The 24,756-nt window shown below is 56.7% G+C and overlaps 1 protein-coding gene across 1 annotated transcript in view; it reads left to right on the forward strand.

The window, feature by feature from the left end:
- Window positions 1–5,960: 5,960 nt before the first annotated feature.
- ZFPM1 (zinc finger protein, FOG family member 1) overlaps window positions 5,961–24,756 on the forward strand; it is a 38,551-nt gene continuing 19,755 nt past the window's right edge. The window contains exons 1-3 of the mRNA XM_077786392.2: window positions 5,961–6,136; window positions 21,741–21,872; window positions 23,889–23,978. Coding sequence (XP_077642518.2) covers window positions 6,097–6,136; window positions 21,741–21,872; window positions 23,889–23,978 — 262 coding nt within the window. The 5' untranslated portion in view covers window positions 5,961–6,096. The remainder of the gene's footprint in view (window positions 6,137–21,740; window positions 21,873–23,888; window positions 23,979–24,756) is intronic.

Here is a 24,756-nt window from a genome sequence, read left to right on the forward strand (position 1 = left end):
AAATCCAAAGTGGTGGTGGTGGTGGTGGCCTGGTTTGGTGGTCATCATCTGGTGATGGTGACGGCAGAGCTGGCGATTGTCACAGCCCAGTTTGGTCACCACCAACTGGCAGTGGCAACAGCCTGATCTGATCATCATCAGATGGCGATCGTGCTGGTCCAGTTTGGTCGTCATCACTTTGTGATGGTGATGGGGTTACCTGCTTTGGTCATCACCAGGTGTTGATGGCCCAGTTTGGTCAGCAATTTGTGGTGAAGGTGGTAACGGTGATGGTGATGGAGATGATGATGGTGTTGGTGATGGTGATGATAATGGCCCAGTTTAACCATTCCCCATTTTTGATGGTGATGGTGATGGTGATGGTGATGGTGATGGTGATGGTGATGGTGATGGTGACGGTGATGGTGACAGCTCAATTTGCTCATCCCAAATTGATGATGATGATGATGATTGATGATGATGATGATGATAGTGAGATATCATTTTGCTCATCCCCATTTGATGATGATGGTGTTGGTGATGGCGATGCTGCTGGTGATGGTGATGGCAATTGATGATGATGATGATAATGGTGATTGATGATGATGATGGCGATTGTTGATGATGATGATGATGATGATGATGATGATGGTGATGATGATGGCGATTGATGATGATGATGATGCTGATGCTGGTGATGATGGCGATTGATGATGATGATGATGATGATGATGATGATGATGGCGATTGATGATGATGATGGTGATTGATGATGATGGTGATTGATGATGCTGCTGCTGGTTATGATGATGGCAATTGATGATGATGATGATGATGATGATGATGATGATGATGATGATGATGCTGATGATGATGCTGCTGCTGGTGATGATGATGGTGATTGATGATGATGGTGCTTCTGCTGCTGGTGACGATGATGGCGGTTGATGATGATGATGATGGCAATTGATGATGCTGATGATGCTGCTGCTGCTGGTGATGATGATGACGATTGATAATGATGCTGCTGATGATGATGATGGCGGCGATTGATGATGACGGTGCTTCTGCTGCTGGTGACGATGATGGCGGTTGATGAGGATGCTGATGAAGGCCCGGTTCTCTCGTCCCGCTCTGTCCTCGAGCTGACCTCCGCGGCCCCGCTGGGCCGGGGCGGGAGCACACAAAGGCGGTGCATTCCCGGCTTTAATTACTGCCGCAATCACAACACGGAGCCGCTGTCAGGGAGAGATAGCTCGGCACCGCCGGCTGGGATCCTCGCCACTCGGGGCTTGTAACTAAAACTGCAGGATTAATTTGATTAATTGATAGAATTATTTTCCAAACTACTCTTTTGTTTATGGAGGCTTAAAATGCTCGCCGCCTGCACCCTCCTGGTGTGTTGCAGAGTGGAGATAAAGTGGCTGAAAATAATTAGTATGGCTTAATTTAGGGAAAAAAATAACCTCAAAAGAATTTTGCAGAAAATTTAAGGCGGCACATTTTACTTTGTTTTGGCAGGAAATATTATGGAGCTGGAAATGGGACTTTTATGTTTTCCCTGTGCTATATTTCACCAGGGCAGCAAACCTGCAGGGCGGAGGAGGAGAATTTCATGCCTGGTTATTAGCAGAGCTATCCCACACCTCCAGATTCATCACCTGGGCACCTGGAAATGAGTCTCCTGGGAGCCAGGGGAATGCTGCAGGGATGGGACCCGTCCCCAGGGACCCCTTCCCAAAGCTGCACCCATTTCATGGAACCCAAGACATGAGTGGCAGCTGTCTCAGGCTCTGCTCCCTCTGGAATGCCACTCCCCAGGGAGATGTTTGCATCATCCCCACATCTTTGAGGGCTGAATTATTTTGTTAATCCTTTCCCTTCTAAATGTGAGTCGTTTTTTTCCCCCCTCTGCTCTCACCCACACCCCACATCCTCAGTCCCCCCCACCCTGAGCTCCCTAAAGCCCCCGGGTTTGCTGAGTGCTGCGTGATCCGGTGGCATTTGTCACCTGGGGGATTGCAGGGCCCTGGCACCTCATTCCAGTGAGGATGCAAAGCTGGGCAGCTTCTCCTGGCTGGGGATTAACTCCCCGCTCAGCAGGGGCCAGCAGCACAGGGAGGCTCCTGTGAGACCCTGCACATCTGGGGGTCCCAGCCCTGCACCCCCCGGGACATGGGGCCAGTCTGCAGCCACATCCTCAGGGCAGGGACAGCTCCACCCCGGGGGTTACAGGGTGGCTCTGATGGGAGGTGCCTGCCATTGATGGAGCTCCTCGGGGGGGATTTCTCGGCTTCTTGCCACCACCCAAAATTTTCCTCAAGCTGCTTGCTCTTCAAGCCCGGCCTCAAATCCAGCCAGCCTTTCTTTTCTCAGCCCCACATCCAAGTTTCTGAGCCAGAGGTGCTTTAAGCCTCTCCATAAAGCCTGGGGGATAACGGGATCCACCATGGTTGTCACACTGCAAGCAGGGGCTGAAGATTTAGAAATTTCTTTTTCTTGCTTCTGAGTCAAATCTGGCCGTTCCTTGCACAGCAAGAATTTAAACCCAGCTCCCACCTTCCTCCTCAGGGTGTGTGACAGGGTCCACACGTAGCAGCGGGATCCTGCAGCCCTGGTGCTGAATCCATGCAGGAAAACCTGGAGCCCTGGGGGCTGTGAACAGGAGCACAGGAGCCATGCAGCCCCCAGGGATGCCATCCTGCCAGCAGCGATGCTTCTGAAGGCCAGGAATTGGTTGGATTGCTCCTTTTGGGAGTTAGAACATCACTCCTACAGAAGATCAATAAGAGAGAGGGGGAAATAAGCACTGAGACATGCCAGCCTTGGATTTGGGATGTGGGGGCTGCTCATCCACACATTCCCACCTGGTTTCAGGAGCGTCCAGCATCATTTGTGCCAGGGAAAATTGAGGTTGGATATTGGGAAGGTTGGTCCAGGCCTGGCTCAGCTGTTCAAGGCAGTGGTGGGGCCCCCATCCCTGGAGGGATTTAAAAGCCACATGGATGTGGCACTTGGGGACATGGTTCAGTGGTGGCCTTGGCAGTGCTGCGGCCCGGTGATCTTGGAGGTTTTTCAAACCTAAATAATTCCACAGGTGGGATTTGATTTAATCCCAAACCCTTCCACGCTGCCACAGCAGCTCCCGGGAGCCCAGAATTCCACAGCAGCATCTCTGCACAGGACGTGCCCAAGTCAGAGAGGAACATGCCCAAACCGTGCCCAAACCGTGCCCAGGCTTTGCTCCTGCCATGTCCAAGCCACATCCCACCCGTGTCACACCCGTGCCCAGCCTCGGAGGAGCCCGGGCTGTTGGCAGCCACCCGAGGTTGAGCCACAGGCTGGTGACAAGTGGCACCCAGGGCCAGGTTCTCCTGCCAGCAGGTGGCAGGGCCCTTCTGCAGGTGGGGCACCGTGATGCCAGTCCTCCCTCTTGGGACCAAAAAAACCCCTAAAATAGGATATTTTGAACTGGAGAAAAGCTTGTTTTGGAGCCTGGGCAAACCGTGCCAGCAGCCAGTGCCATCAGCTGGCACTGGGGGCTCGGCACAGCCCCCCAAAATGCCCTCGCAGCCATCCCTGAGCCCTGAAATCCGGCAGAGGCAGCGCCTCGGCTCTTCCCATTGACATTCCTGCGCCGCCGCCTCCTCTCGCCGCGTCTCTAATAATATCAGGCCAGATTAATTGGCACTAATACAAATGTACACAGCTCCATAAAAAGATGTCACCTCGCTCGCAATGGGGGGAACGGCTGCTCCCGCATTATCTCTGCTCTGCAGGCGTGTAATTCACTCCTCGGGAAAACACGCTATTTATTCGGCTCCCCTATAACAATCTCCCTGCAAACACCACGGCACCGGGAAGGGAGCAGGGGGACACCCAGCCCTGCCGCTGGCACCGCCACCGTGACACTTTTCCCCGTGCGGAGGCCACCCATGGGTCCCCCTCCAGGGAATGGGGCAGCGGGATGTGGGATTTGGGGACGTCCCGCGTGGGGATCCAACCTTGGGTGCTGGTTGAGACCGAGAATTGTCAGCCCTGGGGGGGTCTAAGTGGCTCAGGTTTGGTGCCAAAAAGGGAATTAAAGGGACATTGGCACGGAACGTGCCAGGGGAAGGGCAGCAAGATGCTTCCTTCGCTCCCCAGGCCAGGGCGGCAGCACCCACCGGCTCCAGCGAGGCTTTGGGGACAATTTTTTTTTGGGGTGGGCATGCAGCCCCCCGTGGGTGCGGCAATGTCCCCTCGGCCCCTGGAGATGCTCCCGCTGCTTCTTCCAGCACAAAGAGCCGGGGACGGCTTCTTGCAGACCACGCTGCCTGCCGAGGAGAGGAAATTTGGGCGCCTCGCTCACCGCCAGCCCCTCGAAGCCGCGCAATTAACGATGCTGTGTTTAATTAAACGCTTGTCTAATTATCTCGGCGCGAGCAAACACGCCAGGTGAAGAGCACGGGAGCTGCGGGGACATCCGTGGATGGAAGCGGCCCCAAAATCCCCGCAGGGGGAGGTGGGAGAGCCCCGAAATCCCCATCGGAGCCCCTGGAGGAGGCAGAGCCGCCAGGACCGGCACAGAGGGCCCGGCAAACCCGGCTGGGCAGGAGGGAAAGGCTCTGGGAAAGCGGAGCTGCTCCCCCGGCGATTCGAGGCCACTCGAGGTGAAAGGAGACGCCAGCATCATTTTGGGGGGTGGTCAGCCAAGGGGGGGCCGGCAGAGCCTTGTCCTCAGCAGCATCTCCTTCCTTCCATAGGGTTTTTTTATTATTTATTTATTTTTTTTCTCCCCTGGATTTCTTCTTAATTCCTAACTTAATTTCTTTTGACATCCTCATTGCCGGTTTGACCTCTTTACTGGAATCATGCGCTGCTTAAAACTCATTATCCCACTATTGAAACAGGAAGTTAATTAAAAAACCCTTTAAAAAAAAGAAAAGGAATAAGAAAAGGGGGAAAAAAAAAGCACATCCCGTGTCCGGGGAGAGATGGAGAAGGGATATGACCAAGCTGTGCCATGTCCCCGCAGCCCACCAGCCCCCTCCACTGACCCAAAAACTCCATTGATATTTGGGGACCACCAGCTGTCCCCACTAGCAAATCCCCCTGATCCAAGGTCAGCCACGGGCAAGGTCCAGTTTGGGAGAAATTATTATTTTTCACAGGACAATATTCCCATTATGGGTTCAAAGTCGAAGTGGCTCCTGTTTAACGCACATTTCACCCCAAAATTTCTTCAGGCTCACAGGTCACCTGGCTGGGATGATGCCAAGGGGGGACCCCAGGACGCCTACGCCACCCCAGGGTGTCCCGGGGTGTGCCCCACCCTGAGCCAGGGTCACGGTGGGCGTGGAAGTGCCAAGGGGGAGGTTTTGGAGATTCGTCTGGAAATGAGAGGGGTTCTAAGGGATCCCAAAGAGTCTCTGGGGAAGGTTTGGGGGGCCCCATAAGAAGCTTTGAGCATCTGAGACAGATGGAGTGGAACCCAGCGCGGGCACTGAGCTTCCAGCGGGGGCATCGCTGTGCGCGTGGGAGCTCCCAGAGACATCACAAGGAACCCCAAAGGTGAATTTGGGTACCCCCAAAGCAGAATTGCAGACCCCAAAGTGGAAATCCGGGATGCTGCAGCCGGGTTGTGAAACCCAAAAGGGGGGCTCCGACCTAGCGGGGTGGGGCCAGAGACCCAAAGGGGCGGGCGGAGCCTCCCGGGGCTCTCAGAGCGGGGCTGGGGACACCTTTGGGATCATTTTTGGGGAGCGTGGGGGGGTGCAGCGGAGCCCCGAGGCCACGCCCCCCGCGCCGTTAGCCCCGCCCCCGCCGCGCGCGCGCGCGCCATCCGGTGGGCGTGGCCCGGGGGGCGGGGGCCTATGGGCGGCCGCGGCGGCGGCGCTGGCCCCGCCCCCCGGAGCGCTCCGCGGGTTTGATCCGGCGCGGCGCCCATTGAGAAAATCCCGCGGCGGCGGCGGCGGCGGCTTCGCTCCGCCGAGCACGGCCCGGCCCGGCCCGGCCCGGCCCCGGCCACGCGGGCGGGCGGGCGGGCATGCGAGCAGCCGGCGGCCCGCCCGCCGCCACCCACCTGCCGCCCGCCCAGCCGCCAGCCGGGGCGCCGGGCTCGCCCCTCGCCGAGCGATGTCCAGGAGGAAACAGAGCAACCCCCGGCAGATCAAACGTGAGTCGCCGCTACCGCCGCTGCGCCACCCCCCCGCCCCTTACCACCACCCCCCCCCCCCGTGCCTCTTTTATTTTTTTGCACCCCTCCCCCGGTCCGCCCGCGACACACCCGGGACACACCCGGGACACACCGGGACGGCCGCCGTGGGTGCCGGTTCCCGCTACCGGCCCATCGCCGGTCCCCGCCGCTCCCCCCCTCCCGCGCCGCCTCCCCCCCGCCCCAGCGCGGTGGCTCCGGTACCGGCTCCCGATGGGGGCCCCGATAAGGCTTTAAAATATTCCGTTCTGCAAGTCCCGTCCTGATAACATCGCTCTGTCGGGACGGCCTGAAATTGTGATCTTATCTCCCCCGCCTGCCTCCCATCCTGCGCCGGCAGCCAGGGCCGGGGGCTCCCCAAACCCCCCCCCGGGGCTCCCGATCGCCGCCGGGCCACCCCCGCCCTGCCAAGGGCTCCTCCGGGCGGCTCACCCTGCCAGGGGCTCCCCACCCACCCCGGGGCACCCCAGCCCTGCCAGCGGCTGCTCCCAGCGCCCTGACCCCGCCAGGGCTCCCCTTCCCGCACGGGGACCCCCGTTAGCCTGGGCGCTGCTGGACCCGCCGTGCCATCGTCCCCGTGTGCCACCCTCCCCGCCGGCCACGCTGTCCTTGTCACCCCCACCGTGCCCGGTGTCCCCCCGGGTCGCGCTTTGCATCCCAGCCCAGGTGGGACGTGGCCGGGAGGAGCAGCCGCGGGGTCCCCCGGGATTTGGGGCGCATCCCCGGGCTCCCTGCGGAGCGGGCTTCGCAGAGGGTCGCGCTGCCCAGCACGCTCCAGCCCACCGAGCTCTTCTTTTGCTCCAGCGAGGATGTACCAGCAAGGCAGAGAAATCCTGCGAAGTGCTGGAAGTTTTTTGGTGCCGGGCTCAGCTTGGTTTTTCTCCTTCCTCTCCGGTGTGTGTGTGTGTGTTTTTTTTCTTTCCCCCTCGAGTCGATGGGAGCTGGTGATAAGAGGGAGATGGGAGGATAGGAAAGGCTGGCCACCATGTGATAATCTACCTTTATCTTTCTCCTGAAATAATTGCAAGGCTGAGTTGCACCTACCTGTTTCCCTGCCTGGGGTGATTGCTGTGGTGATAACGCTCAGCTAGACTTTTACCCGGGGAGAGTTAAAAATAGTCCCAGCTGCCTCCTTTTTTTTTTTTTTTTTTTCGGGATACTTTTCTCTTTTGGCTTGGCTTTCTCCAACTTCCGCGGCTTTATTTCGCCAAAAAGCCCTGCGAGCCCTGCCTGGGTAACTGCGGCTCCTTCAGCCGGGAGCCTCGGGAGCGGAGCGGGCGGCAGCGCTGGGATGCCGCCGCTCCCTGCGGGATCCTGGCCGCTCTTTTGGGATTTGGGATGCCCGACCCCAGCACCCTTCACTGGGCAAACTGAGGCAGGACGGCGGCTCCTCGGTATCTCCTTCCTCTGCTGCTTTTCTGCAGAGATGTGAAGAAATGATAAAGTGGGAGGCTGATCTCAGGCCGCCGGCGATGGCCAAAACTGATTAAAAGCTGAGAGCTTGGAAGCCTTCCTGTATGTGTCAACATGAAAACAGTCATTAGAGGCGGCGAGCGCGGCGAGAGCGCCCTGCCGCTGCTCGGCCGGGGAAGGTATGCATGAATCAGGGCTCCGGTAACCAGACTCCTCTCATGTACAGACCGGACCTGTTTCCACAAAGTCTATCCTTCCTTATCATCTCGGCTGGAGCATTAAAAACCTCCTCCAGATTGCTATCTGCTGATTTTATTTTCCTGGGTGACGCGATGCTCTCGCTCTGGCTTCGCCTTCTCTCGTGGGGTTGGGGTTTTGGTGTGTTTTTTGGGGTTTTTTTTTTGGTGTTTTTTTTTTTTTTTAAGCCCGATGCGAGGCGCAGATTAAGGCTCGCGGGGAGATCGCCGGGAGAGCGGGCGATCGCCAGCAGAGATAAGACAAAGATCAGACACCGGACTATATTTAACCAGCTGCTTTAACCTTCCTCCTCTCGCTGCCTTTCCGGGCTGGAGCCGTGCGGGGATGGAGGGGCCGGGGGTGCCGCTCCCTCCCAGCCCCCCGGCAGCGGTGGGGAGCCTTTGAAAGCCGATTGCATCGCGATGGTGGCTTTTGATAGCAGAGAAAACACCCCGAGCATCTCTGCCTTTCATTTTTGGGGGTTCCTGCCCGCAGAGGACAGTTTCTTTCCATCCCCGCCTGTACCACCAACCTCCCTGCAGCTGCTTCTGCCTTATGGGGTGGTTTATTTATTTTTTTTTCTTTCTCTTTTTTTTTTTTTTTTTTTTTTTTTGTGTGTGTGTCTGTCTTTTGTTCTGCTGGTAGATAGATGTGAGGGGCTGATAGGGAGCAGGAGCTGATCTCCAACCCAGATAGCCTGTTATATTTATTAACTTCAAACATGGGAGCGCGGGCGCCCAGCTGATGAGCGAGGCTCTGGCAGCTGCCGGTGCTTTCACAGCGCCGGGTCCTGCGATGGGGGAGCCTGATAAGCGAGAGATTGATCTCATCGCGCTGATGTGCCTCCCCCTCCCTTCTTCTTTTAATACAGATTTTTTTTTTTTTTGCTCCTAAGCGAGCTGGAAGCGAATGTTTTGTCAGAGTTGCAGGGGCCTGTTTGTGGTTATTATTTTTTTTCTTTGTGGCGGTTTTATTTTGTTTTTCCTTTTCCCTTTTTATTCCGCGCTCGGCTACAGTAGATCTGAGCTCCTGATAAGCGCCAAGCCCCGATCTCCATCCTGATAGAGATTGCCAGGGTTGATAAGCGCCACTTATCTCTCCCCACCAGACCGGAGCAGGATTCGCTACAACAACAAACCCAGCAAAGAGGGGCAAAAGGGCTCCAACAATTTGTTCCACTGCAAATGTGATTAACGCGAGGCACTTTAATTATCTGATGGGGGGCAGCTGCGTGTGTGTTTTTATTTCTCAAGGTGGTGGGGTGGTTTTCCCCCTCTCCACGTGCTCCGTGAAGCGAGCTGGGTTGAGAAGCCGAGCTCCCCCAGCTCCTGTTATCGGCTGCAGATGTTGCATTAGTTTGATGAGAGCTTTGACTTTTTTTTGATGATTATCTCCCATTCTGGGGCGGGAGGGGGGAGAGGTGAAAACACCGTCGTATTTTTGCGTGTGGATTTTCTCTAATTGCTATTAGATGGTGTCAGATAAGGAGCGCGATCTGCTGCGCTGTTAAAGCCGCCGTCTCTTGATGATGGGGTGTGTTGGCTCGGGCGGTTTTATTTTTTCCCTTTCCTCCCGCACGCTCGGCTGCTCCCCGGTCCCGCGTGGGAAGGGGACGGTGGAGCCGGGCAGGGGGTGGCCGTGGGAGAGCCGTCCTTCCCCCTTCCCGGGAGCCTGGAAAATTGCGTTTCTTGTGCAGATGACAGTGGCCAAGCCAGCGTCTATTTTTAGCGGCGGCGTGGTGAGCCGGTGGCGTGGGATGCTCCCGGCACGCCTCCTGCCCGCTGCTCCTTCCCTCTGCCTTCCCTCCCTGAGTCCTTCCCTTTCAGGTGACTCTGTTTCAACCTCCTCTGCTTGTTGTGTTTTTGGGGTTTTTTTTGCCTGTTTTTCCCTCTGCGCTCTTTTCCATCCTCGCCACCGCTGTGCCTCAGTTTCCCCATCCCCGCCTCCAGGGTGGGGGTGTTTGGGGAGGTGCTCCGTGGGGTGGGGAGGGTTTGCTCCCGGGATCAGCCGGGTCCCAGCAGAACCTCCCAGCTCCGCTCCCAAAACCGGAATTTTCTGCACATCCCGGGGCTCCCTCAGCCCTCCCAGCCCCACTCGTGGCATCCCCAGGGTGGCATCCCCGTGTCCCACGTGCGTGCTACACCCACGGGTGCTGCCTGCCTGCCAACCCCTCCCCTCTTGTGCAAACGCCCCGAGGCTTTTGCCAGCCCTGGCGCGGTGGCATCGGAGCTGCCAGGGGCGCGGGTGGCAAAGCCCCGTGGCACAGCTGCCCCCGCAGTGGCTCTGCCCGTCCCGGCTGCCACCGGCCTCTTGGGACATGCCGTGGGTGACATCAGGGACTCCCAGGGCTGGGGGAGCATTGTGGTCCCCATGGGTGGGGTGGGATGTGGGGTGACCCATGGGATGAGCCCAGCGTGGGGAGCTCTCCCAGCCCAGCCCCAGGTGGTTCCCACGGGTCACATTCCTGCCCCGTGGAGGGGCTGCCGCAGCCTCAGGGGATGCTGGAAGAAGTTTCCCTCCTCTCCCACAGCCGGTGCTGCAGGTGTGAGCATCCCTGCAGGCCCCAGCTCCAGGAGAACAGCTGGTGGCCAAGGGGACAGCTCAGAGCAGGAAACCCGTTCACCATGGATAAGGTGGATGGATTCACCATGTCCATTCACCATGGATAAGGTGGATGGATTCACCGTGGATTCACCATGTCCATTCACCATGGATAAGGTGGATGGATTCACCATATCCATTCACTATGGATAAGGTAGATGGATTCACCGTGGATTCACCATATCCATTCACCATGGATTCACCATATCCATTCACCATGGATAAGGTGGATGGATTCACCATATCCATTCACCATGGATAAGGTGGATGGATTCACCATATCCATTCACCATGGATTCACCATATCCATTCACCATGGATTCACCATGTCCATTCACCATGGATAAGGTGGATGGATTCACCATGGATTCACCGTATCCATTCACCATGGATAAGGTGGGTGGGTTCACCATGTCCATTCACCATGGAAAAGGTGGATGGGTTCACCATGGATAAGGTGGATGGATTCACCATGGATTCACCGTATCCATTCACCATGGATAAGGCAGAGATGGCACTGCTGCCCAGTGCCACCACCCGGGCCCTGCCAGCCGTGGGACGCTGCATCCCTCGATGCCAGGGAACCCTACGAGCCCTTTTGGGGCCATGCTGGGGGCATATCCCAGGATGGCTCTTCCTGGCCATCCCCATCTCTGCAGCGGGCAGGAGAGGGGAATGAGGAGGATGCTGGGGGAGCTGGGCTGGCCATGGCCAAACCAGCTCTGCCGTGGGGCAGGAGGGCAGCACTGCAGCTGCCAGCAGCTCCTTCCAGGGCTCGTGGGTGCTGGGGTTGGGTTGGTGTTGTGTCTGCAGCTGCTCTTCCTCCTCGTGAGCCCCCGGGGGATGCCCCCACACCGTCCCCAGCGTGGGCACGGAGCCACGTTGATGGACTGTCCCCAGCACCCCGGGGAAGGCACCTCCAGCCGGGATTCACACCTCGGCATCTGGAGTTGGGCAAGGTCTTATTTTCCACGGTGAATCACGAGGCCACCGAGCAAGCTGCAGCTTCCCCTTTGGCCAGGTTGTGATGGGGCCAGCTGGGCGAGCAGGCCTTGGGAGGAGAGCAATCCTTTCCCCACGGCTGCTGCGGGAATTGGGCGAGGAGGCAGTGCCACGGCACAGGTGATCCGAGGTTCCTGCGATGGCAGCGGGGTCGCCTGGCATCACCCCACATCCATCCCTGCGCAGGAATCGCCGTGCTGTGGGACATTCCCAGCCCTGGGAGAGGAAAGGACAGCGCTGCCCGAGGTGGGGGCAGCAGGGCTGGGGATGGAGCTGCTGGGCCCTGCGTGCTGCTGGTGGATTTGGGGCCAAATGCAGCTCTGCTGGCCGAAGGAAGAGGATGTTTTGAGGATGTTTTCCATGCGTCCTGCTGCAAAAAAAAAGCCATGATCTGCCTTGGGAAGCGTTGCCGTGGAGGGAAAAGCAGCTCAGAGTTTCCACAGAGGCACAGGCAGAGCTGAGAGCTGCCCAGAGCAACGGGGGCACGGCAGGAGCGAGGAACCCGGAGCTTCTCAGCATCCAACACTGGAGAAGCTGGAAAAGGCCTCTGTACCAGCCCTGCACAACATTCCACTTCTGCTCCATGCTGAGGACATGGATTTTCTTCCTGTGGAGCCAAGGAATCGGCTCCCCCACTTTGGAGAAGAGCAGGAATGGGAGCAGGAGGCCAATATCTCCCTTTTTTCTGCGCCACGTCCCATGACTGCCTTTGCTGCCTGACTCAGGGCTTTTGGCCGCTCCAGCTTGGCCGGGCTGTGTCCTGCTGCTCCTTTTATCAGGAAAGTTCAAGTGTTTCGGGGTAATACAGTTCCCTCTTCCGATGGCTGCCCGGTAAAGGCTCCGCATTGTTCCTGCAGCAACATGTTTTTTTGGAAGGGCTGAAATGCTGAAAGGAATGCAACTGCTGACCTTGGGCTGCAGTGGGGTTAAGGAGTGTGTGCCTATGAGTCACTCCAGATAAGAGCCTTCCACGGCTTTTTTCCTCCAAAATAATTCTTTATCTCCTCTTTCTCACATCAACATATTTTCTTGACATCTCCCATTCGATAGTGCGTGGAGGAAATGTGCTCCTCTGATTTGTTCATCTGATGAAATGTGGATCCATTGTTTTCCCCCGGCCTTGGCCGGCCGGGAGCTGACCCCGGGATTTGGGGATGCGCCTCCGGGTCAGTGCCAGGGCTTGGGGATGCTCGGGTCCTGGAGTTTTGGGAGTGCTCAGTAAGGTCATGGCTTGGAGATTTTGGGGTCAGTGCCTGGGGTTTTGGCCTGGAGATTTTGGGGGTCAGTGCCTGGGGTTTTGGGATCTTCGATGGGGTCAGGGCCTGCAGCCTTGGCAGTATTTAGGATTGGTGTCTGCGTTTTTGGGGATGCTTGGTGGGGTCAGTGCCTGGAGATTTTTGGGGTGTTTAGTGGAGTCAATGCCTGGAGCTTTGGGAATATTTAGGAATGGTGCCTGCAGTTTTGGGAATGCAAGCCCAGGGTTTGGGGATGCTTGATGGGGTTGGTACCCCTTGCTTTAAGGGTGGGCTTTGGGGTGGGTGCCCAGGATTTTGGGAATGTTTGGCACCCTGGACTTTAGGGATTCCCTACAGATTCCTGGGGCTTTAAGGATGTGCCTTGTGGTCAGTGCCCAGGAGGTCAGTCCCTGCAGCTTCGGGAATGTGCCTTGGCATGGTACCCAGGCTTTTGGGATGCTTGAGCAGGTTGGTACCCAGGCTTTTGGGATGCTTGATCAGGTTGGTACCCAGGGTTTTGGGATATTGATGAGATTGGTGCCTGGCGTTTTGGGATCCTTGATGGGATTGGTGCCTGGTGTTTTGGGATGCTTGATCAGGTTGGTACCCAGGCTTTTGGGATGCTTGATGGGATTGGTGCCTGGCGTTTTGGGGTGCTTGATGGGATTGGTGCCTGGCGTTTTGGGATCCTTGATGGGATTGGTGCCTGGCGTTTTGGGGTGCTTGATGGGATTGGTGCCTGGCGTTTTGGGATCCTTGATGGGATTGGTGCCTGGCGTTTTGGGATCCTTGATGAGACTGGTGCCTGGCGTTTTGGGGTGCTTGATGGGATTGGTGCCTGGCGTTTTGGGATATTGATGAGATTGGTGCCTGGTGTTTTGGGATATTGATGGGGTTGGTGCCTGGCATTTTGGGATATTGATGAGATTGGTGCCTGGCGTTTTGGGGTGCTTGATGGGATTGGTGCCTGGCATTTTGGGATATTGATGAGATTGGTGCCTGGCGTTTTGGGGTGCTTGATGGGATTGGTGCCTGGCGTTTTGGGATATTGATGAGATTGGTGCCTGGTGTTTTGGGATATTGATGAGATTGGTGCCTGGCGTTTTGGGGCTACTTCCCTGACTCTGGGAACGTGCCTTAGGGTTGACACCCGGAGCTTTTGCGATGCTCGATAGGATCAGTCCCAGGAGTGGTGGGGGTGCAGCTTTGAAGCTTCTCCCCCACAACATCACCCAGGAGCTTTTGCAACGTGACACTTGCGAGCAGCAAGCAGAGCATCCCCACTTCAGGGAGGCAAATCCTCTTTTCCCTCCACTCCGCCGGGAAGTTTGGCCGCTCTCTCTCTCTTCTCCGTCTCCCAGGCGAGGCCTCTCATGCTACTCGCAGCTCCTATGATAATGCGGAAAGTTGAACTGGCCCCATTACTGCGCTGCGATGGTTGCCGCGATAAGGCGGCGATAATGGCAGCGATAGCGGCAGCTCGGTAGCCAATGGCTCCGCCGCTCCTGCCATTAACATTCCCCACCACGGCCGGGCTCGGAGCTGCCTATCTGCTCTCCATTTCCACTCCTCCGCCAGATAAGAATGGAAATACTGACTTCATAGCTCACTGATTAAAGTGTCTGGATTTCTTGATAATACACAGATAAATTATGTTTTTCAAAAAGAAGGTAGGGAAGGGAGTGCGAGGGGAGGGGAAAAACCTCCAGTCCATTTTTTTTTTATATTTTTTTTTTTTTTCCTTCCCTGTTTCTGGCAGCGCGCTGGGAGTTGGGTTTTTGCTGCTCCAAAACGCCCTTCCCACCTCAGCCTCAGGAATGGGGGGGACAGAGGATTTTTGGGCGCAGGGCACGGCCCTGGGATGGAGATGCTGTCCCTGCAGCCAGGGCTTTGCCACCTGTGCCACCTGGTGATCCTGCTGGTGGCTGGGATCTGTCCCCAAGCTGGCAGCACCCAGGGATGCTCGGGAAGCATCTCCATTTCTGTAGCCACCTCCAGCCTGAGCTGCTCCTGCTGCAGGATGCTGCCCTGGATGCAGCCTCATCCCTCTGCCCTACCCATCCTCAACTCCTTGGCTTTCCTCACTCATCCCCACTGGAGCAAACAGAGCTTCCAGACTTCTCCGTTTGGAAAAGGTATCGACCACGAGCCTCTGAGTCTGTTTCATCTAAATATAAAACTAAAGAGCAAACAGTATAAAGTTCATTTTTTAATGTGCTGCCCCATTCCAGTTGGGCTGCTCTCTTTATTTTTTTTAGGGGAACTGTGATAAAAAGCAGAGATAAAGCCAGGACTGTTTTGTGTAGGAGTCGGTATCTGCGTTATCTATCTCCCTTTTTCACTCTCCGGGCAGCTCTGTTGTTTTTCGCTCTTATCTCGCTCCACCAAAATGCCAAGAACAGGAAAAAAAAAAAAATTAGAGAAAAGAAAGAGAGAGAGGCAGCACAGGCACGTTTGCACGGAGGGAACTCTGTGTCCACGGAGCCGGGTGGGAGAAGGGCCTGGAGCTGGAGGAAGAGGAGGGTTGGGGTGCTGGGAAGGCCGGGAAGGATTTGGGGAGCAGCACTGTCCCAGGGATCTCCACGTGCCAGGCTCGGTGCCAGCTGCTCTCACGTGGGCTACCCAACTTGGTTGTGCCTTCCCTGCCCCTGGAGCCCCCAGAGTTCCTGCTCGTTGCCCTGGAGTGCTCCAGGATGGCTCTGGGAGATGGGATCGGGCATCCTGCGGGACTGGGAGCATCTTTGCTGATGCCCCCTTGTCCCCATCCCTCTGTGACAGGCTGAAAGGCTTGGGGTGGGCACTGAAACCCATCCCTGTTCCCCTTCCATCGCTTTTGGGTGGGCCTGGCAGGACCTGGAGCTGCTTCCCACAGGAAGGGGGATGGCTCCAGCTCGGCATCTCCCGGGTAATTTGTCGCTGGATTAGCCCAGAGCTTGACCTCTGTCCTCGCTGTCACCCAGTATTGATGTGCTGCCCGAGCATCCCCACCCCCAGCCCTTCCCGCCTGGAATGTCTTTATTCCAGGTGGGAGAAGAAGTGTCAGAACTGAGGGGTTTTCCCCCAGTTCCACCCTTTGCCAGGGAGCAGAGAGCCTGATCTTCCCAGGTGGAATTGCTTTCCCATCTTGTTGCGTACCCAGCTGCTCCCGACCTGCCCACATCCCGGATCACCACGGGCATGAACTCTTCAAGTTGCTCTTGGATGGGGTTTGGATGGAGACGCCTCGGAAGGACTGGTCCTTCTCTGCCAGTCTCGCCAGCTGCCTCAGTTTCCCTGCGGTGCTCCGAGCAGCCTCCGGTGGCTCTCCAGCCCACGTTCAGCGCATCCCTTCTCCCGGAGCATCCCCATCCATCTGCTGCGCCGGGCACGGCTGCGTTCTCCTCTCTCCGAATCTATCAGGCCCTTATCGAGCCCATCTGAAGCCTAAAGTCACTCCGTTGTCATTGTCCCCGCGTTTCTCCCCCGGCTCCTTGCCCTGCCTGGCCGTTCCCGTTGGGAATGGCGGCCCCCGGAGCGCCCCAATCTGCCGGGATCTCTCGGGGCTTTATCGGCCCATCGGAGCCGGGGCTGGCGGGGCCGTGGCTGGCGCCGCTCGCCGCTGATAAAGTTACAGAGTTCAGGCAGTGATGAATGTTCAGTAACTGCACCCGCCGCCATCCCGCCCGGGCTTGGCAGCCCCGGCTGAAACCAATCCCTCTCCTATCAGCAGCGCTGCTCTTTCTCAGGCTCGGCCTCTCCCCGCTTCTGCTCCTCCCCGAGGGGCACCCGGGGGTGCTCCGGGGGCTCCGTCCCAGGGCTGCGGTCTGGATTTCGCCCTGGAACCCTTTGGGTTGGGGAGGAACCTGGAGCTCATCTGGTTCTAGAGCAGGGACCTTCCACCAGGCCAGGCTGCGGTGGTTGGGACAGAGCAGCTCCCCAGCAGTGGCTGGAGCATCCCAACCCATCCCAATCCATCCCATCCCATCCCGAGAAATCCCAGCCTTCCCAACACCTCCATTCCTGCTCTGTCCTTCGTTCCCCTCCTGGAAAAATTAGACCTATATACGCTATAAATGCAATCATTATTATAAATGCAATCATTATTATAAATGCAATATATAAATATATCTGTAATTATAAATATAATAATTATTATACATGTAATAATTATTATACATGTAACCATTATTATAAATTTAACCATTATTATAAATTTAACAATTACTGTAAACACCATCCCATGAGAAACAGCAGCATCACCCACCCCCGCTCCATGCCCCCACCACCTCTATTCCCCCACCACCCTTTATTCCCCTTCCTGGTATAAATTAGGCCTAATAGATTATAATTGTAATAATATTCATCATTATAAAGCCCCTCGTGAGCAGTTGGAGCATCTCCACATCACGAATTGCAGCATCACCTCTGTCCCCTGTTCCCCTCATGGATTAATTAGGCCTAAATACAAAAATGCAGTAAGTCTATCACATTAATTTGTAAATTATTATAATGATTAAAATATCATATGATATATGATATAAATATGATATATGATATAAATATGATATAAATATCCCCCATCAACAATCCCTACCACCTCCTGGATAAACCAGCAATAATTTAATACCAAATCATGATCAATACCTTCTAAATCCCCCCCCTGCACTTTCCAATTCTCCAGCCATATTTTTTTTTCCTTTGCCCTTTTCCCCCAGGGCACCACGGGCAGGGTCAGGGTGAGTTTTATCTGGAGGTGATGGAGAAGGGCCCCAAATTGGAGATAAAGCCCCCTGGGGCCGGCCCCGGCCGCTATCGGCTCCGTGCACGGGGCTGATCCTTCACGGGGAGATATCCATGGGAAGAGCCCGGCCTGGGATGCTGCAGCCAGGCTGATAGGGGGGAGGCTGATTTGTGCTCCAAAAGCTCCTTTTCCTCCCAGACAGACCCCAGAATATGGGAATTTGGTGCAGCATCACCGAGGGGAGATGTCCCGTGGGATCGGTGTCCACCCAAAGCTCCTTTGTCCCGGCTTGGCATTCCCGGTCCCGGCTTGGCATCCCCGGTCCCATGGGCAGGGAAAGGCTGGGAGCAGCCGAGGTCGCTGGTAAAACAAACACGGGGAGGGCCCAGGGAGGAATTTGGGTGAGAAGAGCGGGCGGCTGGCCCATCAGATACCGGGATTTGTGGGATTTGCAGCCCGCTCTTCTCCGGGCGTTTCTGGCAGCGCGGCGGCACCGCCGCCGGACCCTGGGGAATCCCGGGATGCTCCAGATGCCACCAAACCACCAGGGCTGAAGGAGCAGCTGGGATGGCCTCCAGGAGCATCTTCCCCTGAGGAATACCAGCCTCTTCCTGCAGCTCTTGGCTCTGGAATTTGGGGCGGAAAAGGTGATTTAGGGCAGCGAGGAAGCGATGCCTGAGTGGAATTTTCACATTTCCAGTGTCAGGTGATGGATGAGTAGCCTGGTGATGCTTTGTGCATCCCAAAAGCTGGTTTTTGGAGCCTTGCCCATCTGCTTTTGGGTTGGTTTTCATTATTATTTTTTATTATTGTTGTTGTTATTATTATTGTGGTTTTTTAGAAGAGGATGAGGAGGAGCTGGAAGGATGGAGAAGGGATCCTCCATTATGCTGCCTGCCTGGTGGAGCTGGAATATCCCTCAGGATGCCCTGGCACAGCTGAGATGTCCCTTCTGTCCCCCTCCAGTGACACCCAGAGCCAAAGCTGAGCTTTGAGGTGCCTGGAGAGGAGGTTTGGGATGTGAGGTCACCAGACTCCAGGATCTGTCCCTCATTCCCTGACTCCCAGAGCCCTCCTTGGACTCATCCCCTGCCCAAAGGGACTTGGAGGAATTTTTATTTTTAGGAATGAGGCTCGTGGATTCCCAGAACGGTTTGGGTTGGAAGGACCTTAAAGCTCATCTCCTTCCTCCCCCTCCACGGGCGGGGACACATTCCATTTCACCCAGGTTGCTCCCAGCCCCATCCACCCTGGCCTTGAACGCTTCCAGAGATGGGAATTGGAAGGAGTCGGATGGAGAATTTGATTTAAATTCGTATTTGAAAATAAACACTTGGACCCGACAGCAGCCGGTGAAGGCAGGTTGCCACCAGCCTGCACGTGTTCCCGATCCAGGACCTGCTTCCCACCACGGGAACTCCTCCTCCTCTTCCTCCTCCTTCTCCTCCTCCTCCTCCTCCTCCTCCCTGCTCCAGAGCTGGTGGGAAAGTCTGTGGCTGTTGCTATTTTCTATCTGTTATCAAGGCCTCTTATCACTTTGCTCTTGTCTCCGTGCCGGCTCTCCGAGCGCCCAGGGTCTCGCTCTTGGCAGCCTGGAAAAAAATCCCCCCTCTCCTCCTCCTCCTCCTCCTCGATTCCCTATATTCTTTTGCCTTTTATTTAATTTACCAGCTAAGCACAAAGAATGGAGAAAAGCTTTGTTGTTCCCGCGCTGGGAGAGCCTTAATTGGAGTGCAGTGATCAAATCATTACCTGGATAACGCCGGGTTTCCCTGGGAATGCCGACCCTCGGCCCAGCCCTGCTGCCACGGGCACAGCTTTGAGTCACTGTCTTTTTATTATTATTATTATTGAGGGGAAAAAATGAAGAAAAATAAGGAAAAAAAAAAGAAATCCTTGCTCGTTATCAATAAAAAAAAAAGGAGGGAGAAGAGTTAATCGTCGAAGCGGAGTATCTTGGAAGGGAGCGTTTTTTGGCTCTTCCCCTCTCTGTAAAACCAGCCTCAGTAATTCAGTTTTAAAGCATGAAAAAAGGGAGTTGATGAAATTCCACTATCAGCACTGAACCAATATGCAAAATATCTCGCCGAGAATCAAATAGCTATTATGTTTTCATTTCCATTTCAGCGTATTTGCTTAATGAAGAATAGACAGATCAGGCCAGCCGAGGGAGGCTGTGTGCGGTGATAACTGTGCAGGGCTCCCAGCAATCCCGGGCAGTGACGCTCCCTCCACTCCTGCTCCACGCTCCCTCTCCCTCACTGCCTTTTTTTTTCCCCCCTTTTTTCCCCTTTTTTTGATTTTTTTTCCCCCAGTGGTTGGTTTAACCCGTGCAGCTGGGAGCGCTGGCGGTGCGTCCCCGTGTTGGGGGCGAGTGGGGTGCTGCAGTGGGGCTGGGATGCACCCAAGGACACGGTTTTGGGGTGCTGTTGGCCACCCAGCCTCCCCATGCCGCCGTGGTCCCCAAACCCTTGGTTTTACAGGGTTGGATTTATCTTATTTTTATTATATTTTTATTTATGTTTATCTATTGTATTCATCCCCACCTCCCTTTGTGCTCGGGAGCGCTTTGGGGTGGGATGTGGGGTGCACTCAGGGAGTTGTGAGATGATTCCAGGGTGCTGTTGGCCACCAGTCGTCCCCAGGTTTGGAAAGGTTGAATTTGTACAGAGCATCCTCATCTTCCTCGTGGCTGGGCCTGGGTGCTTTGGCGTGGAATGTGGGTGGTCCCAGGATGCACCCAGGGGTCACAGGGACAAGATTCTGGGATTGTTGATTCCCCTGTAGGCACTGGGTGACACCACAGTGCCCAAATCCCAGCTGGAGGAGGGATGTGGGGTCACCCCAGGAGGCATCCAGGGATCCAGTGACGTGGTACTGGGATGCTGTTGGCCACCCATCATCCCTGTAGGAACGTGGTGACACCACAGGACTCAAAGCTGGATTTGTATGGGGCATCCAGTTGGATTTATATGGAGCATCCAGTTGGATTTATATGGAGCATCCAGTTGGATTTGTATAGGGCATCCAGTTGGATTTATATGGAGCATCCAGTTGGATTTGTATGGGGCATCCAGTTGGATTTGTATGGGGCATCCAGTTGGATTTGTATGGGGCATCCAGTTGGATTTGTATGGAGCATCCAGTTGGATTTGTATGGAGCATCCATTTAGATTTATATGGGGCATCCATTTAGATTTATATGGGGCATCCCCATTTCCCTCCTGGCTGGGGATGGATATTTCGGGGTGGGATTTGGGATGCAGCCAGGGATCACGGATGGGATGCTGTTGCCCATCATCCTGTAGGATGCTGTGGTACCCAACGCCCTCCCCATCCTGCTCCTGCTTCCCACTGTTCCCTGCTGGGATGTGGGTGGTCTCGGCACCCTTGGGGGGTGCCAGGTGCCCTCCTGGTCCCACCCATCCCATCCCTGCCCCATCCACCCCTCCCTGGGCAGGCTGGAGGTGCCAAACCCCGGCGCAGGCGAGCGTCGGGTTAACTTTATCAGAAGCCCAAGAGCCGTGAAGGCGTGAAGGAAGAAATTAGCCTAACAATGTTTCATTTACAGCGGGAGAAACGATTTGTTAGCTGGCGATTGTTTCTGAATATTATCACAGCCTTTTTAATTGTGCTGGAACTGAAATTAGCAGAATTAGAATAAATTGCCTTCCCTTCTCCGGCAGCCTCTTTATTCACGCTCATTGTTGTGTGCTTTGTATAGATTATGGGCTCTTTGTTCTGCTGCTGTAAATATACATGCCTGGAGTCACGGCGAGCAGCTGAGGTCTGCAGACGGGCCGGCCCTGCTCGGATCCCCCCCGTGATCCCCCCGTGATCCCCCCGTGATCCCCCCGTGATCCCCCCGTGATCCCCGGATTGTGCCTGGCTGGGGCCCGGCACCGCGGCGTCGTGTGGCTCCATCCACGTGTGCCACCATGCTGGGCTGGTTGGGGACACAGCTGCCATGGAGACGGCCCAGAGGGATGGCAGGGCTGAGGGGTGTCCCCCCGTGTCCCCCCTGCAGTGGGTCTGTGTCACCGCTCAGATAAAGCCGGGTGGGGATCATTTCTGGGGTCACTTTCGGGGACAGGTGACGCCACATCTGTGTGCACCAGGCTGATTCCCCACCGTGCCCCAGGCAGGGGACACCTGGAGCAAGGACATGGCCACCTCTGCAGGGGACCCCAGGGAGATGCTGCACCGCAGGGGTGGCTGGGCAGGGCTTTCCCTTCCTTCCCTGTGGGGCATTTCCTCCCAGCATCCCGATTTCCCAAGGGGGAAAAATAAAAAAAAACCCCTGGCATCTTTTCCCTCTGGCTGTGCCCTCCTCAGTGCCCTGTCCGTGTTCCCACAGGTTCCCTGGCAGCGATGGAGGAAGGCGAGGACGCCCCGGTGGGGGACCAGAGCCCCTCGGAGAGGGACGGGGCCACCTCGGACTGCGAGGGCTCGGCCGAGCGCGACGCCTCCAGCCCCCCCGGCAGTGAAGGTGAGCCCTGGGCTGTCCCTGCTGTCCCCTCCCCACCGGGATGGGCGTTAGGAAGCAGCCTGGCCACCCCTCGGGGCTGGTGGGCCAGTGACAGCCCCGTGTCGCCGGGGGTTCCATCCGTCCGGGCACCCTGGGGACAGCCCAGGCTGCAAAGCCGTGTCACTTGGGGCGTAAGTCAGGGTTTAAAGTCACCTTTCACAGGGATGTAAAGTGACCTTTGGGATATACAGTGACCCTTAGGTGCAGAATGAGCCTTCCCCCGCCTTGGGGTGCAAAGTCACATCCCCGTAGGGTGCAAAGCGTCCCGTCCCAGGGATGCAGAGTGACCTCTCGGGTACAAAGTCACATCCTTTGCAGTACAAAGTTCCTCTCCCCGCCCGCGATGAAAGCCACGTCCCTTGGGGTGCAAAGTTCCCCCACCCGGGGGGACAAAGTCACGTCCCTTGGGGGGTGCCAAGTGATTCCCCCGGGGCACCAAGCAGCCCCAGAGGCCACGGGTGGTGGCCCTGGCCGTGCCACGGGTGGGCTGGGGGCACGGGGCCGTCGGTGGCACCGCGCTGCCCACGCAGCCGCCAGGCTGCCGCCGTGCCCGAGCCGTGCCACACCCCAGAGGTGGCTGCGAGCTCAGGGCCGGGCTGAAACAGTCCCAGATATCCTTTAAGTTCCTTCCTGTGGAGGTGGGGGCAAATCCCAATCAGTTAATGTTTGCAGTGCCCTTCGAGATAACCGCGCCGGGGCATGGCTGCGCCGGCTCAGCGAGCCCAGCCGCGGCTCCCGGCGAGCCCCACCGCCTCGGGGGCAGAGGTGTCCCCAAAACAGGGCACCAGGGAGCCACACCTGGGGCTTGCCACCCTTGGGGCAGGGCAGGACACCCCTAGCTGGGACAGGGAAGGATCCTGGTAGTCGAGTAGGGAAGGGACAGGAAGAGCTGGCACAGTCGTGGACCCCAACATTTTGGGGAGGGAAGGGACCCTGATAGCCCCAACGGGAGCAGGAAGGGAGAGGTCACAAGGCAGGGATGGGACCCCAATAATGAGGGGCAAAGAATGGACCTCAGTAGCTGGGACGTGGAGGGGACCCCACTATTTGGGGCAGGCCAGGGGCCCTAAAGCTGGGGCAGGGAGTGGACCCTAGTTGGAACAAGGAGGGACCCCAATTTCAGCAAAAAGACCCCAACAGCCAGGGCAGGGAAGAGATCCTCCAGCAAAGCAGGGCAGGGAGCCTGATAATTGGAACAGGGAGGGGACCTGATAAGTGGAGCAGGGAAGGGACCCCAGTATCTGAGTCAGGGAGGTCTCCCAGGCAAACTTTGCTCGGTGGTGGAGGGAATGGAGGCCTCTTATCTGATGGGGGAGCCGGGCTGGGGGCGAGGAGCCAGAGCCGGGGCGCGGAGCTGCACCTGGCACTGGCCTGCCTCGATAAAGAGGTGATAGCAGAGATAAGGCCGAGCAGCAATAACGGCCACTAAAGCTTTCAGCGCGATGGATAAAAATCGATATGCCAGGCACTTTGATTTATAGCCAAAAATAATAGGACTTTTATACCCGGCGATTGATTTATTTGATGTTAATCATTGCGCTTATCACCTGTATTAATAATCTCCAATGGCGGTGACGTCACCGCGGGGCGGCCGCGGCGGCGCCGATCGATTGGGCTCCGCGCTGCTCGATCCGCCCGGGCCGCCAAGGCAAACATGTACTTTGGGCACTAATCTGCCACACTGTCATATGCAGATTGGCTTTATCAGCCCATCTCCAGCAGCAGTTAATGGAGAAAATAATTGTTATCGAGTTGCTATGAATACGCCGCAAGTGGAGCCGTGAGGGGAGCGGGGCCGAGCTGGCGCGGCGTGCCAAGGGTGTGCCGGGGCTTTGGGGTGGAGGGGCATTCCCGGGGGGATGTGAATGCCCTCCTGGTGCCCATCCCAGCCCTGGGTGTCGCTGGTGGCTGTCCCTGTGGAATGCTGCCTCTGGAATTCCCTGCTCCTGACCTGCTGCCTTCCCCCTCCTGCTGCAGAGTCCAGAGACGCTCCGGAGAGTCCGAAGGAGCTGGAGAAGCCGGATCCTGGAGAGAACCCCCAGGAGCCAGACCCCTGGAATGGGCCAGGTGAGTCTCTGGTGTGGGATCGCTCATCCCACTCCAGCTGCTGGAGCAGCCCTCCGGCCTTCGCCTCCTCTTGCAAACACCAGTATGAGGAGGACTGGGAGCACTGGGAGCTGGGCAGGCTGCAAACCCCAGAACCTCCTGCAGGAGAAAGGTGTGAGGTGGTGGTTGTCATCCCTGACGTCTCCAGGGTGATTTTTGGGATGGTAAAACCATGGATTTGGGAGCAGCAGCTGGCATCACGCTCCCTGGCACTGGCAGGGGTTGGGCCCGTCCTGTGTCACACCAGGGCACTTCACCAACATCCTGGCAACCACAAGGGCGACGCTGGGGTGGTTTGGTGATGGTTATCAAAACCCCAAGGAGCGATTTCAGCCTCTATCTCCCCCTGGTATCTCCATGCCAGGGCTGCGGGCACCAGGGCAGCGGCGAGGCCGGGCTGGCCCTGTGGGCACCCCCAGTCCTATCACCCACTGTCTGCAAAGCCACGGGGCTACAGACGTGTGCCACACGGATTCACAGAATCACGGGATGGCTGGGCTTGGGAGGGAGCTCTGGAGATCACCCAGCCCAAGGCAGGGACACCTGGAGCAGGTGACACAGGGACACATCCAGGTGGGTTTGGGATGGCTCCAGAGAGGGAGGCTCCAAAACCTCCCTGGGCAGCTGTGCCAGCGCTCTGCCACCCTCCGAGGGGAGCTCCCTCATGTTGAGGTGGAACTTCCCGTGGTTTGGTTCGTGGCCGTCGCTCCTCGATCGGGGCTGTGGGTTGTTCCGCTGG

The sequence above is a fragment of the Lonchura striata genome, chromosome 11 (assembly GCF_050655825.1).
Source record: "Lonchura striata isolate lonStrDom1 chromosome 11, ASM5065582v1, whole genome shotgun sequence".
NCBI lineage: Eukaryota > Metazoa > Chordata > Aves > Passeriformes > Estrildidae > Lonchura > Lonchura striata.